Source organism: Uranotaenia lowii, chromosome 1 (assembly GCF_029784155.1).
Source record: "Uranotaenia lowii strain MFRU-FL chromosome 1, ASM2978415v1, whole genome shotgun sequence".
Lineage (NCBI taxonomy): Eukaryota > Metazoa > Arthropoda > Insecta > Diptera > Culicidae > Uranotaenia > Uranotaenia lowii.
The window spans coordinates 100,740,354-100,757,924 of record NC_073691.1 but is presented as its reverse complement, the minus strand read 5'-3'; the positions used below and the strand labels follow the sequence as shown (position 1 = coordinate 100,757,924).

The 17,571-nt window shown below is 37.8% G+C and overlaps 2 protein-coding genes across 2 annotated transcripts in view; one reads left to right on the top strand and one right to left on the bottom strand.

Moving 5' to 3' along the window:
- The window catches only part of LOC129749063 (thymosin beta), a 72,106-nt gene extending 60,254 nt beyond the window's left edge, over positions 1 to 11,852 (bottom strand). Inside the window, exon 1 of the mRNA XM_055743906.1 lies at positions 11,712 to 11,852. The gene's annotated coding sequence lies outside the window, so the exon portion shown is untranslated. The remainder of the gene's footprint in view (positions 1 to 11,711) is intronic.
- On the top strand, positions 1,594 to 9,291 carry LOC129737691 (uncharacterized). The gene is made up of 3 exons (XM_055728851.1): positions 1,594 to 3,052; positions 3,250 to 5,511; positions 9,062 to 9,291. Exons 1-3 carry the CDS (start codon positions 1,594 to 1,596, stop codon positions 9,289 to 9,291), a joined length of 3,951 nt encoding a protein of 1,316 aa, XP_055584826.1.
- Positions 11,853 to 17,571: the final 5,719 nt, after the last annotated feature.

The window sequence follows — 17,571 nt, the reverse complement described above, 5'->3', positions numbered from 1 at the left end:
AAGCCAGTGGACCGCCAAAGACCCTTGCCGAAATACCCGCTCATCCTTGTTTGTCCTCACATTAGGACCCCTTTGGTTTAGGCTAAAAGCCTTTGTTTCCGGCGTCGTCGTTAGACCAGCCATTGTTTTTGGTACCCATCGCTAGGCCGCATTGGTGCACCGACGGAAGCCATCTTGTTCCGAGGAGAAGGTAGCCTGGAACGTCCTGTCGGGGTTCCCACGACGGAAGCCCCCTTGTGCTGGAACGCAACCCCTCCAGGAACAACTATCGAGGTCGCCATCAGTCCTCGAGGTTTCGTCAGCAGCAGTAAGGGCAAGGTCCCTAACAGGTTAGCTTTAGTTAAGGAAGTGGGGGGCAAGCAGTGTAAAGTCTGACAATATACGTGTACACCTAGAGAAGCATAAATTTTGGGAGTTTTCTTTCATTCGACTGATATTCCCTGCGATTTGTTTTTGTGGATAAGCGTGCCGCCCTGAGGCCCAAAAAATAGGAGTCTTTGAGACGCCGGCGGAAGTGGTAAGACGGTTCTTACATATTTGGCGCCCAACGTTCTTTAGTCTTACCGTAACATATTGCAGAGGGTAACTAGCATCTTGCGTACGTCTCTGGGAAAACATCCAAGCCTTCTCAAGTTAATTTTTGCTATTATTTCTGGCAATTTACCTCATACTTACACTGCTTTTGAAATATTCATTTTTCGATAGAGGGGTTCTGGTGTCTGAAGAAGTTTGGAGCACAAGATTGCTTGAAAGTATTTGACATCCATAAACACATTCTCTCATCTCAAAATCGGTCATTCCTAAAATCTTATTTGTTTTGTGTGAAGTTGTGAAATTTTAAATCAAAAGGCCCGCCAAAATAACCTGATATTTATTAGTGCTGTTCTCATTACTTAATCATTCTAAATGCTTATTTATTAACTTTGATTCATGTGTTGATTGGAGAAATTTTCTTGTGCGATTTTATTACCAGCTGTACACCAAAAAAAAAAACAATTCTCAGTTATTTTTATCGTGTTTATATAATATTAATTTGTATCGTTATATTCAGCGTTGATTAGCTACACATTTTCATTTGGCCTTGTTAGTTTAGTTATTTAGTATTTATTTAAAAAACAGTTTTTTTTCCTAGTGTACTTAGAGCGTTGCTGGCGAGTTTTTTTTTTAATCAAATAAGTTTAATATTTTGCAAACTATATTTAGAATTATTAGTTGCTATTTTCTTTTCTAGTTCGCGTTTATATTCGGTAAATATTAAAAAAAAAAATGGATTTACCTCAATTAAAAAGATTATATTCTTGCATAAACACCGGTCATCTAACGGATGAAGAACTGCATCATGAGTTGCATGTTAGAAATGCGTTCATACCTAATGAATCGCGTTCTAGGCGGGAACGATTTTTGCGAGGGCTACTCAAATCTGAAATGGAAAAAAATGAAACACATTATTCGCCATGTTGGGAATCAGAAACTGATGAACTTAATTGGTGTAATGATAATTTAAAACAAATAAAAGATTTTCTGGAAGGGACTAAAGCAAAAAAAGTCCCAGACCAAATTTTTAAAACACGTCTGATACATATTTTTTTCCGTATGGAACGCCTGAAACCTCACATTAGAAGCGGCGAAAACTTGAATCTGCTGACGATGATCGCAGTTGAGTGCATGAGGCTGCTAGTGAAATTTTACTCAATTGTTTCACCAATCGCAGAAATCCGGCAAACTGAACTTAGTCTAGTAAATGAAAGTTTTCAGAAGGAGTTAGAAAAAGAAATTGATAGAGAAATTGAAAATATACCAGATGTACAAAATTACCAGGAAACGGAACAAAATGATAAGGGCGGAGAAAATGAAGGAGAGGAGATTGAACACGAATTAGAAGATGAGCTAGAACAGAATGAATACTTCACTACGAATGAACCAAGGGATGAAACAATGATTCGGTTGGCATCTGAAAACGAAAGGCTTAAAGTAGTGGTTAGCCAACTGTTACAGCGGATAGAAGCGTTAGAAATGTCGAACGCACCTAGACCCATCGAGAAAAATTTACATATCAAAGAAACGAACAGTACGCGAGTTAATACAAAGGAAACGCCAAACATAAAATTGCAACCGGTAAAAAGTCCGATAAATCAAGATTTTTGCGATTGGCTCAAAGAAAGGTGCAGTTCTTTGGAGAGCTTTGAGAATAACTTCAGACCGAAATCCACCCACGTAGACGCAGTGCATGCGGGGGAGGAAGTTGACGTTCACGTAAAACGTGAAAGTCATCTACCTATCCACAAGTGGACTTTGCGCTACGACGGGATGGATAACGGTCGGAAATTAAACGAATTCCTTAAGGAAGTAGAATTCAACGCAAGATCTGAAGGCTATTCCAAAGCCGAACTTTTTGCCTCCGCGCACTATTTATTCACACGAAAAGCACGCTCGTGGTTTATGGAGGTCAACGAAAACAACGAGTTGCGAACGTGGGAAAATCTTGTGCGTGAACTTAAGAATGAATTTTTGCCCGTTGACATAGATTTTCAATATGAAAGAATGTTGCATGCACGGAGACAAGGTACTCGCGAAACTTTTCAAGATTATTACCTGGATATGGTGCGAATTTTCCGGAGCATGTCGTATCAGTGGGATGACGGCCGGAAATTTGACGCTCTCTTCCGTAACACCCGAGATGATTGTAAGATCGCCATGTTAGCTGCCAATATAGACACCATACCTAAAATGAGAGAGTTTGGTAAGAAATTTGACGCCATCAATGGACAGGGTTACGTTCAAAAGAATGATCGATTTCAAGGAAGACCTCCGGCTCGTGTCGAAGAACTCCAAGAAAACGACCGATGGCGGGATAACCGTCAACAGAATCGTCAGAAGGAATATCAAAACCGCTCGTTCAAGCCAAAGTATAAAAACGAACAAAATAATAGATCATCGGATCAAAAGAATGATTCACAAAGAGTAGGAGGTGGTAATAATTATTACCAGAAACCACAACAGCAGGTCTTTACGAATCTTTGTAACAGAAATGAAGATACCAATCCCAAACCTGGTCCTTCGGGGACAAGCGCGTTACAGAGAATTGTAAGGGCATACATCCCTATAAAACCGGGGGTTTGCTTCAATTGCCATGAACATGGGCACAATTTCCACAACTGTCTCAAGGATAGGAATTTTTTCTGCTGGTCTTGTGGCTTCCCAGGGTTTGCTACCTCTGAATGTCCTTTCTGCGAGTCAAAAAACTTACAGAAGACTACCCAGTGAGGCAGGGTAGTCCGCTGAAGAATCTCGAAAGGCCTCAGGCTCATTCGGTTTCTGGTCTAACTGCAGTTTTACATCAGTTGGGTTACTCTCAAATGGAGGCTGCTACGGAAGTTGACGAGATTTCACCTTTGCTTGTTCAGCTTAGTGGAGATGCCAGACCATTTGTGAAAATCCAGCTGATGGGGATTGAGTTGATCGGATTATTGGACAGCGGAGCAGCCAGAACTGTGTTGGGATTTGGTGCGAAAAAATTAATAAAATCTTTGGATCTCAATTTGTTACCGACGTCTGTTAATTTGCAGACGGCATCTGGTGATAGTTTGGAAGTAGTTGGATGTGCTGATGTACCTATTACATTTAACGGCTCTACTAGAATTTTATCTGTTTTATTTGCACCAAAACTGCAACGTAGGTGTGTGCTGGGGTATGACTTTTGGTTGAAATTCGGAATAAGTCCAAATATTCCGAACCAACCATTGGACATACTTGATGACGAGATTCCCAGTGAAACGGACCAGGAGGAGAAGTTGACCTCGGAGCAAATACAGCAGCTTGAAGAGGTCAAGAAACTCTTCATAGTTGCGGCGCCTGGGAAGCTTACAAAAACCCACGTCATTGAACATGTCATTGATCTAAAAGATGAATGCAAAAATCTAGACCCAGTTAGAAAAAATCCTTACCCCTGGAGCCCACATATCCACGCAAAGGTTCAGCGAGCTCTAGACAACTTGATTCGAGATGATATTGTGGAACCATCGGAATCCGATTGGGCATTGCCTATCATTCCGGTGGCGAAACGAGATACATCTGAAGTCCGGTTGTGCCTAGATGCTCGCAAATTGAACGAACGTTCCAAACGTGATGCGTATCCTTTACCACACCAAGACCGGATCTTAAGTCATCTGGGACCGGTGAGGTTTCTAACCACCATCGATCTATCACAAGCGTTTCTGCAAATTCCCTTGAATCCTAAGTCACGGAAGTATACTGCATTCTCGGTTCCCGGCCGGGGGTTATTTCAATACAAATCCTGTCCTATGGGGCTGGTTGGGAGTCCGGCTACGCTTAGCAAATGTATGGACCGTGTGCTAGGTCATGGTGCGTTAGAACCAGCAATATTTGTCTACTTAGACGATATTGTCGTAGCCACACTGACGTTCGAGGATCACATCGCGAAACTGAAGGAATTGGCGAAGCGTTTGGGGGAAGCCAACCTTTCAATTAACCTTCAAAAGTCGAAATTCTGCTGCCAAGAGTTACCGTATCTCGGATACATTCTTTCAAAGGACGGTTTGAGACCTAATCCTGATCGCATTCAGGCGATCATCGGATATCAGGTACCCAAATCAGTCAGACAGCTAAGACGATTCCTCGGTATGGTGAATTACTACCGTAGGTTCATCGAAAACTTTAGCAGTATAGTTGCACCCCTCACTGACTTGCTCAAAAACAAGCCAAAGAGGGTGCAGTGGAACCAGGCAGCAGAATTATCCTTCCAAGCCATAAAGGAACGGCTTATTTCGGCTCCGGTTATGGCTAACCCCAACTTCGCCTTTCCTTTTGTGATCCAAACGGACGCCAGTGATAACGCGATAGCCGGTGTCCTCACTCAAACGCATGATGGAGAGGAGAAGGTCATAGCGTTCTTCTCTGAGAAGTTGAAAGGGGCTGAATTGCGATACCACGCTGCTGAGAAGGAAGGTTTGGCTGCACTTCGCAGCATAGAAAAGTTTAGGGGATACGTAGAGGGATCTAAATTCACCTTAGTGACTGATTCGGCTGCTCTAACTTTTATTATGCGAGCAAAGTGGCGATCATCCTCCCGTCTTAGTAGATGGAGCATCACTTTACAGCAATTCGACATGGACATCCGGCATCGGAAGGGGAAAGACAATATAGTACCCGATGCGTTATCCCGTTCAATCGAGACTCTGGACGCTAAGTCTGAGGACGGGTGGTTCAGTAAACTCTTATCGGCCGTTAAGGCCGATCCGGAGAAGTATGTGGACTTCAGAATCGTGGATGGGAATTTGTTCAAATTTGTGGCATCTAAGGCGGACACAATGGACTACAGGTTCGAATGGAAACATTGTGTTCCGGCTTCCGCGCGAAGTGAAATCTTACATCAAGAACACAATCAGAATTTACACATCGGGTTCGACAAGTGCATTGAAAAAATAAAACGGCGATATTACTGGCCTCGCATGAGTAGCGATATAAAAAAATATATCGCGAAGTGCGAAATTTGTAAGGAAATTAAGCACTCCACTATCTCGAGCGTACCTGAAATGGGGAAGCAAAGAATTGCTACCCGACCCTTTCAGTTGATTTGCATGGACTATATTCAATCCCTGCCACGGAGCAAGCATGGCAATGCTCATTTGTTAGTTATCATGGATATCTTTTCAAAGTATTGCCTGCTTGTTCCTGTGAGAAAGATTTCGAGTACGAGTTTATGTAAAACTCTGGAAGAGTTGTGGTTTAGACGCTTCGCGACTCCCCAAATCATTATCTCGGATAATGCGAGTTCTTTTCTTTCCAAAGAATTCCAAGCCTTGTTGACCCGATACGAAGTTCAGCATTGGGCGAACTCGCGACACCGGAGTCAGGCTAATCCTGCAGAAAGGCTAAACCGTACGATCAATAGTATGATACGATCGTACGTTAGACAGGACCAAAAACTGTGGGATTCCAAAATATCGGAGATGGAATTCGTGTTAAACAATACGATCCATGCTTCAACTAAATTCACTCCACACTCTGTTATTTTTGGCCACAACATAGTATCGAAAGGCTCGGATCATAAATTAGAACCCAATGTGGACGAATCAGAAGCAGAACGAATGGAAAGGTGGAGAGGTGTAAGCAAAAAGATAGGGGAGATAGTATGCGAGCATCTTAAAAAGTCTTATGACGATAATAAAAAACGCTACGATCTCCGCCACAAAAGGTATTCACCTTCCTTCAATATCGGTCAGCGAGTATATAAAAAAAATTTCCGATTATCATCGGCCGGTAATAATTTTAACGCCAAAATAGGCCCACAATATGTCCCCTGTGTCATCATTGGGAAAAAGGGCACTAGTTCCTATGAAGTTGCGGATCTAAGAGGAAAATCGCTTGGCATATTTTCAGCCGCCGACCTCAAAGCATAGAAAGAACAAAAGAAAACTAAAAAAAAAAAACATTAAATTTGGCTTAACGCAACCACGTAAAGCACCGAGATCAATTTCTGGCTTGGCCGGTATCGTAAAAAAAAAAGAATAATAAAAAAAAATTCATTTAATAAGAATTTAAAAAAAGTTGTATTGCAGCGATTAATTGCAGGGATGACAAGGTAGTAAAATTTTCATGTGCTTCTTTTAACTTGTAAACATATCAGGCCTATTAAATTGCCTGAAACAGCAAAGCAACGGAAAAGCAGAAGGTCAAGAATAAATCGAAGTATTAACTCAAATTTCAACAAATACATTTAAATAAAACCAACTGAGCAAATCTAGGTCAGGTCCGTAAGGACAAATTATATATAAAACAATTTGCATTACCTTTTAGTCAGGGAAGCATTCCAGCTCGTGGGTGAAAAGGGCCACGACAAATAAGGCAGGATTCCAGATTAGCTTAGCTTGAAATCCTTTTTGCAATTGAGCTCAGTTATCCAACTACAGTTACTACTGGTCCTCCTTAGAGTTGTTAGTAGTGTTTGGCATGGAAACTGGGATCCAAAGCCGACGGGACAGCATCTGGCCGACAAACATGCATCAAGCTTCATCATCCAAGTCAATTCAGGGTACTGCATCATAAACATACTATCATTAGCCGTTCCTTTCATAATTGTCCGTTGTTCTGTAATAAAAATAGTTAAGTTAAGTAGAATGTAGGTAGAAACAAATCAATTTTAATTTTAATTTGTTATATAATAGTTTGCAAATAGATCAATAAGTAGATAAGTCATAAACATTCAGGCAAGAAAGAAAAATTAAGTCCAAAACTTGCATGCAATTAAAAAAAAAAGCTCTAGGTCAAGGTCAAATGGAAATTATGGTAGGTCAGGAAAGAAAATTTCATCATCAAAATATCTCTGGAATTGGAAGAAATTCTACAGTCCAAATTGGCAAATACCTCCATAGACACTTCTAAGCCTCAGATCACAACTCAATTCAATTCCTGGTTCCTTAAATCCGTTCCGTTCCTTTAAACTAAACCACGTTGCACATTAAAACTCGGATGGAAAAGGAGGAAATTAGAAAGTGTACAAAAACGGAAAATTATCACCCATGCAAAAAAAGGAATTTATAGGCCAATAGACTCCTCAGAACTACGATTCGCGATTTTCTATAGCCGGCGCACTTAATAATTTTCAAAAACTTACCTCCGAACCAGTCCGCCACATGTAGCCTGTTCTCCATTGATACTTTTTCTCGTTTAGCACTGGTCTGAATTTTCTTTCCAACACGCACACAAACAAAAACTGACAGCTCACAATTTCGCCCGGGTTCGCCCGCATGTTCGAAAATCCTACTTGAAATATTTCACGAGCACTGTTCAATGATTACTCCCGACCGTACTTAAATGTAAATAGTTTTGCAATTTTTTCTGATACAGTTAAAAAAAAAAAGTTCTTTAGAATTTGGAATGTTATTTATTTATTTTAAATACGTTTAAAAGGCGAAATTGTTCAAAATTTTGTAAAAAAAAAATAAAAACTTGGAATGTGTATTTTTTTTTAGTTAGTTTAAGTTTATACGCCTTTGCACTTTTAAAGCTTTTCTAGTGGGTATAGCGGTATTGTGGGAGGTTTCCCTTTGTGGAATTTAATCGCTGGAGGCCGGAGTTCGAGTAACGTTGATGGCCAGTAAAACCTAGTTTTAAACAGAGCGGAGTCGTTTTACGACGCTGAAGCCTTATGACCCCGATACTCCAAAATCAATATTAAGCGTATTCACGCGGGCTTCACTCCTATTCAGACACCTTAACCTAGTACATCGTTAGTGAATGTTCCAAGAGCTACCGTAAATATGTCGTAAATTGACCGAGCGGATTTTAAATGGGGAAGGAAAGGTTCAGCATGGTATTCGTTGTTAGCGTATTCTCAGACGTAATATGTTGCGGTTTGCGAAAAAAAATATTTTCTTCGTAGTTATTCGTAGTTACTTAGCAAATATTTTTTTTCCCCTAGCCGGGGGAGAGTGTAAGCGCCAGATGACACTTCCAATGAGGTTTCATAGATTGTTCGCGTTAAATGTAAATTTTGTTTATTTGTAGTATATCGCAGTGAGTGTCATTTGTATGTAAAGTTTTCTCTCCCAAAAGCAGTCCCCAGATGATTAAGCCCCCTGCTGTCAGACACATACACCGACCAAGCTTAGGAACTTGACCACCAGATGGCCGTCAGCTGAACCCGTTGGTAGCAGATAGCTAACGATGGTAACGATGTCGACAAAACTCTACTCGAAAAGCAAGAGCGCCGAGGCGAGGGCAACGACCTGAATGATAGGTGAAGGTCGGTCAAAGAACACTGGCTGATCCTCGTGCACTCTTCCAAAACCCACCAAAGCGCGAACATTACCTTGTGACTAAAAACCAAGAAAAAAGTCAACCATAGTCGAAACTGTGAGAAGAGTATTGGAAAAGGTGTGAGTAAGGACATCAGGTAAGCCAGTGGACCGCCAAAGACCCTTGCCGAAATACCCGCTCATCCTTGTTTGTCCTCACATTAGGACCCCTTTGGTTTAGGCTAAAAGCCTTTGTTTCCGGCGTCGTCGTTAGACCAGCCATTGTTTTTGGTACCCATCGCTAGGCCGCATTGGTGCACCGACGGAAGCCATCTTGTTCCGAGGAGAAGGTAGCCTGGAACGTCCTGTCGGGGTTCCCACGACGGAAGCCCCCTTGTGCTGGAACGCAACCCCTCCAGGAACAACTATCGAGGTCGCCATCAGTCCTCGAGGTTTCGTCAGCAGCAGTAAGGGCAAGGTCCCTAACAGGTTAGCTTTAGTTAAGGAAGTGGGGGGCAAGCAGTGTAAAGTCTGACAATATACGTGTACACCTAGAGAAGCATAAATTTTGGGAGTTTTCTTTCATTCGACTGATATTCCCTGCGATTTGTTTTTGTGGATAAGCGTGCCGCCCTGAGGCCCAAAAAATAGGAGTCTTTGAGACGCCGGCGGAAGTGGTAAGACGGTTCTTACAATATAAAATGATTTAGGTTTTTTAAAGATCTATTCAAGAGTGGTATTTCATTTATGAAAAATGCACTTCTGGAATGTTTGCTCTTATGTGAGAGCTGTTTGCACATTTTATGAAAACTTTTGTTAAAAAAAATCGAATGTATTTCTGTCGGCGTGTCTTGTAAGTACCTTTCCATGACAAAATTTTGCCCAATAATTTAAAAAAAAATAGCATTAGGAGCTAATTTCCTTTTAATTATATGCCTGTTCCTAAACACTTCCCAAATTCTCTAAACTCTTGTATGGAGCACTTTGTAGCACTACTGTTTGGTTAATATCTCGGATCAGGTTTGAAGTATAGAGGTGAAGTTTTTGGGCAATTTTCACACCCTAAGTCCATTTGCGAATGATTGGGTTAATAAAAAAATCTTATAAAAGATGGTGTGATTTTTCTTTCGCTGTGAATTTTCAGCATACCAATAGGATTGGAGCTTAATCGCTTTATTTTTTGTTTATTTTTTTTTCTTTGTCTTAAACAAAATTGTTCTTTTACATTCTCATATGAGTTGTGAGCCTTCTTGGTTGAAAAATTCTACCAATCCCAGCAATCGAAAGATTCTCTTTAATTCAATTTTTTTTACGAAACAAGTTTGTTAGCACTAACCCGATTTTTGTACTTGTCTGATAAAAACGCATAATTTTTCATGGAAATATGTCGATTTATCAAAACAATGCAAACATAGTTTACTAAACTTTCTTGGAAAAAAAATCCAAATCAATAAGCTTAAAATTTGATTCACACGTGAATCCCTGGTCCCTGTTTTATTTTGCAGCGCTCCCACCTTTCACGGGTGACGCTTGAGAAGCTTTACCTTCTTAAGAGTACAGATATATTTACAGGAATAAGAAAACACGTGTGTGTTCAGTGAATCGTGTTCAGAGTGTTTGCCCATGCCAGAGTTAACTATATTTTTCCTAACCTTTTCATACAATTGCATTAGTATGCTCGGGCTCCTGTAGGCTTTGGTTGGAAAAGCTGCATTAATTAAGTATAAATTATTATTTCTTATTGCTTCTTCCGGTTCGTTCAGCCTGAATGCAATTGAAACACTTGCCATATGATAAGTGCTGACGTGCCGAAAGAAATTACTATCCACTAGTATGCCGAAATTGATATTAATAATTCCGGTGGTCATGGGTGTTGGCATCGCATATAATGTAACTTTTGAGGTCATCGAAGACCCGCATGGGTGCACTTTATGGTTTCAGGTACATAAACTTTACTTCATTTATCTACACTGAAGCTGTTTTCTTTAAATCATAATGAATTTGTTCCGTTACCTATTGCTTATCGATTGAACGAATGCCCTCTCGAATAAAAAAAGATGTAAAGAATTCAAAACATTGAAGGATCAATAGAGGAATATAAGCTTTTTGAAAAAAAAACTTTGAAAGCCACCCGTCGTTCAGGTGACGTGTAGAATAGTGACTAATTAACCATTTATTTCAACCATTATTTCAGTCACAAATGAAAGACATTTTTTTTTCTTTTCTATTCATTCTTTTGAAATTTGTTAGTTGTTCTTAAACTGACATTACCAGTAAAGATCGTACCAGTAAAAAAATCATAAGTTCATTTTTAAACCGGGTATTACAAACATGAAAGGGTGCCATTTTCCCTCACTCGCTGACGCTTTTATGGAAGTTCGTGCTTTTTAATTTGAAAATTCCTTTTTTGTACATAAGCTTTAAGTAGAGCGGAACACAGTATTCATTGTTCCAGAAATCTAAGTTAAAATCTTTATTTAATTAAATTATTGTACTTGTAAGCGTTCATGAATACAATTACATTACTCATGTCGAACCGTGATACAAACACTGCCTTGCACTGTGCTGGGCTTAAGGTGTGGCTCTGGCTTCCAACTTTCATTTCCGATCATTCACCCTCTATTAAAAAAAACACACACAAAAATTTGAAACATAAGCTTATAAAAAATCCTTTTAATGTGCATACTCTACGAAAAGTTTTAACGACCGGGATCAACTACGTTTTTAAAGATTTTAAACATTTATTGGTTTTATTGGTATCTTTATGACTCATTCCAAGCTTTCTGTCATTGGATTGTCCAGCAGACAAAGAAAATTGTCTGAAAATTTTGAACAAACTGTACACCAATGATTTGTTTGCTGGAAAAGTACCTACTTTGCTGTACAATTTCGAGCAAGCAGATTGCTCAATTTATGCGGCTAATGTTAGTTATTTTTAAACAGGATGGTACTTACAATTTCAGTACAACTCTTGGAGTTTTATTAGCAGCAGTCAAGCACTACACTCTGTTCTATGACTTTCACTCACGGCGTTTCAAAAGCAACTAACTTATGATGGATCTTCACCGCCATAGAGTTGAATCGGGTCTGGCTGGAATTATTAATCTACCGTCTACCCGTCTGCAGTCATGACACCAATACTAATAAGGAACCACCAGAGTTGCCGGTACTCCATTATTTGCGCCATTCACAGAGTGCTTACCACCTATGTCAGGCAAATAGAAATTCGCTGCAGCGTTGTAATCGTTCATGATAAAAACTCGTGACGGAACCAATCAAAATCAACAGAACTTTTGAGATGAGACATACTCGTTTAAATGAAACTTGTTAACCTGTCCAATGCAAAACTCTCTCGAAGGCTTAAAAAACATTCAATAATGTTCATGATCAAACATTCTAATTAAACAAAATTTGATACCTGCTTACTCGACAATGGTTAAACCAAACCAATTGAACGCTTTTTTATTTTTTCTGTTTTCCAGCCCTGGCTTACCACCTCTGTTTATTTATGTTTTGTAGCTGAAAGAATGAAAACATTGCTCCTGAATTGTTCTGATTGGTGAACATCGAGCATGGGTTTTTTTTTCAAAATTCACAAAAATCAGCAAATGTCGGTTAGCCCTCAACTCAAAGCTTTTTATCAATAATTGAAAATCAACTTCCCGAATAGAAAAACATTATGAAAAGACCATAAATTTCATTTTCACGCAACCATGGATTTTATGGTTTATACTATGCGAATCATGGTTTATGAAACCTTGAATATACTGTGAAATTCATATTTTTGGACAGTGAAATTTATGGTTTTGCCAAAATTTACCATGAAAAAAGGGGGTTGTTAAGCAACTTAACAATGAAAAAATAAACTTTTTTCCATACATTTTAGAACACAAAAATATGAAGTTCATGGTTATTACATCTTCCAGTTCTTTTCGAGGAAACTGTAACATTCATCTTTTTTCATAGAATTTTTATGGTTTTAACGATGATGAAGCACAATGAACTTCGATGTTTATTCATAATATGTAAAAAGCTCTCGTGACCGTGAAATTTCATGGTTCGAATTAGATTTTTTAGATTTCTTTCCCAAAATATTTAAAAAAAGAAATTTTTGTATTCGATTTCAACATTTTTATTTAAAAAAAAAAGTTTCTTAGTTCACTATGATGTACACTCACTTAAACACTTTATTTGTTTTTAATTTTGTACGGCATACTGGCGGGGCTCCTTCTGCGCAACCACGACTCCGGCACATCTCCATCTGGTCCATCTTCTCCAGCCCCGGGATGGTTTCGTCCAGAAACAGTCGCGGAGAACCACCTGGTTGCAGACCTTGCTCAAAACTAGTCCCCATTTGCCGGAAGCGCACGTAATCGGGGCCGTTGTTGTTCTTCGTGAAGCCTTTGCCGTTCTTTCTTTCCTTTGCCGTTCTCTTGCATCTGCCTCTGGAAAAAAAAAAATCAAATTAATTTCTTATCATTAAAGTCGTATACTCAAAATAACCATACTCACCGTTACCACAGGAATTTCGGTCACCTTAATTTTATAAGTCTGCTGCAAGTAACGCGAAATCATATGACAAAATGGCGCGCGGTTATGAAAATTTTTCTCTACACAGAAAATTATGAAAGTGTGAAAAGAGCTAAAGTTTACCATCATCCGGATCTTCATTTTACCATGAAAAATACTGTAACATTAAAATTCACAAGAATAATACTGTCATACAGTGATACCACTTTATTTGGATACGATAAAATATCATGAACTAACTTTATATTTCACGGTTACCTTAAAGACTATAGTGATTTCAATGTATTAAGTGCTCGACTTGGATTTTGAAATAAGGATGATGTTAATCGTTAAGTTGAAAATCATTGTTCGTTTATATTAATACCATGGTCTTGGCTATTCGGGTTGAAATTGCAGTGAAAGTTCTATAATCACTCTTTTGCTGACCACGCGGTATGCCAATTAGTTTGAAAAATGTATATATCTCTAAGGACCTATACCTTATTTTAGTGAAGAAATTGGGTCAGCCTCGCATGCTTTGTACGAAGGCACTTATTATTCGATTCTTATGTACACTGTATCAAAAAATTGTCCGTACAGCACGTACCTTGAAATCCAAACAATAAAAAAGTGCACTTTTTCGGTCAATAAAAATACTACAATTACATCATTCGCTGCAGAAACTAGTCCTTTTTGTAGATCAGTATTAAAAATGTTTATGAATTAAACCTTAAAAATAATCCAATCCATTTAGTGTAGAAAGTCCCAAAAACTACGTCAAAAAATTGTCCGTACACTAAGGCCTTTGTCAAATATTAGTCAAGTAAACATTTATGTGTCAGTCTGTCAAACGCAGAAACGTGGATTGAATCTCAGCAAAGACAATTTCCAGTGGTCTGAGCGATAAATACGGTAAATAAACTTTATTTCGCATAAATCAGCAGATTTCAACAATTTGTGGATTAAATTAACAGGAAAATGTCTGCTCCTCACAAAAAAAAAAATACCCGTTGACATCCGGAAACTGATTGTTGACCTTATGACGGTTAAAGCTTGTCAGAAATTTATTTATTTACTTGTCTTCGAATAACGCATAGAAAAGTAAAACGGCCATGATCATCGGTTCAGTATGTCCTTCAGAACTTTAAGAAGACTAACTCCCTGGAGACTAATCGTATAAGCTGATGGTTGGTTTGATCGTATTTTCGGGTCAGAACCAAACAATCATATTTATATTCTTGTAGACGCGACTGATAAATCTATTTATTTTTCTCCGTGAATGAATGTCAAGTTTCCGGTGCCATTTGCGCTGAAAGCATACCACACCATTACATGGCCACCACCGTGCTTAACTGTCGGTCACAAATTCTTCGGATCCAATTCAGTATTTGGATTACGCCATACTCTTACATGTCCGTCAGGCCCAAAAATATTAAATTAGCTTGCTTCAGTGAATATGACGATCTGCAAGAACTCTTCCGGTTCCAGGACATACTTTTGAGCGTATTCCAGCCGCTTTTTCTTATTTTTAGCAGATATAAACTGCTTCTTCGGGCAACACGACCTCGGTATTTTTTCTTATGAAGTATGTTCCGTACCGTTTGAGGATTAACCTGTATGTTTTCAAAATTCTTCAGGCTGTCTGCTAGTTTCGGGGCACTGATTTTAGGATTCTGACTGATTTCAGGGCTGGTAGCGAGTCACTTTTTAGTGACTTGGTCACTTTTTTTGGGTCAGTCACTAAAAAGTCACTTTTTTCATCATTTGGTCACTAAAGTCACTATTTTCCGAAAAATGGTCACTTTTATCACCAAAAGTCACTTTTTTCACCGAAAATAAACCAATGAAAGAGTAATTTGAATTGCGCGTGTTAAAATTGACGGTAGTAACGGTAAATTACTTGATCAGTCAGTGAGAATTTTTTTTCGCCTCCGGCGGAATTTTGGCATGAATCACCCTTGGCTTGAGACATTTCGATCTACGAGATTATTTGACGTTCGTGAATTGAAACTAACTTTGATTGTAGATTCTAGTTTTTAGTTCAATCAACCTTTTGTATTGGAACTCAAAACTTGATATACAAAAACCCTATCTCGTCTTTAGTTAGAATGGGTTTTTATTAAGAAGTGTAATTAAGATTGAGATTGAAACGAACCATTTTTTTTATGAAAAAAAATCTTTTATGTCATAACAAATGTTATGATGATATGAAATATTCTTTAAAAAACAATTTCAGACTCAATTTTATTTCGTGTTTTTGTTATTCTAAATACTTAAAAAAAGGGTTGTTAAAATTTACACAAGGCCACAAAAATTACATTTTTTTTAGGTGCAACGAATTTAAACGGTAATTTCAACTAATTTGGGTTCCCCGAATCTAAATATGTATGCAATATTTCTATCAGCTTTTATATTTATTATTATTTATTTCGTCTTTGGTTTAATTACCGTACAGACTGATGACTTAAAAACTAGGAAATTCTTCTTAAGCCTATTTTAAAACGACGTTTGCACATATTAAAATTAAACAAATTATACACTAAATTAAAAAGTTCACAACACTTGTCAATAGGGTGGTTTTGGCCATAGGCAGTACGGTGGTGAGGAATTGAAAGAAACTGACGTTGTCGAAGTGTTCTCGTTGGTACATAAATGTTAACACGTTGTAGAATGTAAGCACAGTCAATACGGTTGGTCAATGTGTCGAAATTAAAACCTTGCTGCAGTTCGACGCGCCGCTTTTCGAGTGAGGTTAGACATATCAGAGCACACCTTTCCTCGTACGGTGGGTTTGTTATTGAAATGAAAATAATTTAAAATCTTTAGAGAAGTTTCTGCACTTTCTTTTTACAAAAACTCAAATCAAAAACATATTATTTAGAAATAAAAGTTTTATATGAATTAATGAGCTTTAAATAGAATCAAGTTTTTTTTACACTTTCTGCTGTGATGACAAAAATACTTGTAATGACATTTTTCCATAATCAGTTATCTATCAATTTTACTAGTAATAAACTCTTTATTACCAAAACTAAATGGCCGAATTTGACAAAATTTCTAGTTGAGGACACTATTTACCAAATCAATAATTGAAAAAATAAGCACCAAAATGGTTATGATGAAACATGTTTATTGAAAAAACTCTTCCTGAAATGTTTTTAAAAACTAATCTTTTTTATTTCCATACTGTTTTTTCAATTTTTTAAATAAATCTACCGAATTTTATTGTACAGTTTTTTTTTTCAATTTTATAATCAACTTGCCGGTTTTTTTTAATAAACTTTTTAAATTTTTAAGACATATTTTTAACAATTGTTTCCTTGTTTTTAAATTCTAAATTTTCGTGTTCTTCAACTATAAGCCTTGAACTCCAAATTTTAAATAAAAAAAAATCATAATTTCAACCTTCTGTTCTTTCAGGACCCAATATTTTAATCAAAAGAGACAAAATACTCAGAGCTTGTAATTCAAAGCTTAAAAACTTGCGATTGAAAATTTAAAAACTTTTTATTAATATTTTTTATATGAAATCATTTTTTTGGATCTATCATGATTTTTAAATTAATCTAAAAAGTTTGAAAAATTGTTCTAAGTAGCAACTTTCAAAATAAATTTTAATACGCAGTGTTAATAACAAAAGTTTGGAACTCATTATTTTTAATTTTTTATCAGTTTTTATCATTCACATAATTACTCATTTTCTAACATTTCTTTGTCAGTGTAGTTGAACATGGAGGATTTTACTTTACTAAAGGTTTTATGTCTGGCTTCTATAACTGGCACTTTTAAAATTATTATAAATGAGTGACAAATGGTGTAAGAAAACCCTTTCCTTTTCAAGTGTTTAATTTTGGTATTGTTATTAATTTTATCTAAATTTGAATTTTGAAAACCCCCCCGGAAGGGTCCATCGCACGGGAGCGACTGGTCACATTTTTCGTACTTCAAAGTTATTTTTTCGTTCTACATAGTCACTATTTGGTCACTTTTTTCGGTCCTCAAAGTCACTATTTGGTCACTTTTTTTCAAATTTTGGTCACTAAAGTCCCTACTATTTCATTGTCAAACCGCTACCAGCCCTGTGATTTCCCTGACAATGATGCAATGGTGACGATCCGTAAGCTTCAGTTTGCGGCCTCTTCCTGGAGTGATCTCCAGGGAGTTAGTCTTCTTAAAGTTCTGAAGGACATACTGAACCGACGGTCGTGGCCGTTTTACTATACCTGCAATTTCGGACAAGCTTTTACCGTCATTCTTCAGGTCAGCAATCAGTTTCCGGATGTCAACGGGTATTTTTTTGTGAGGA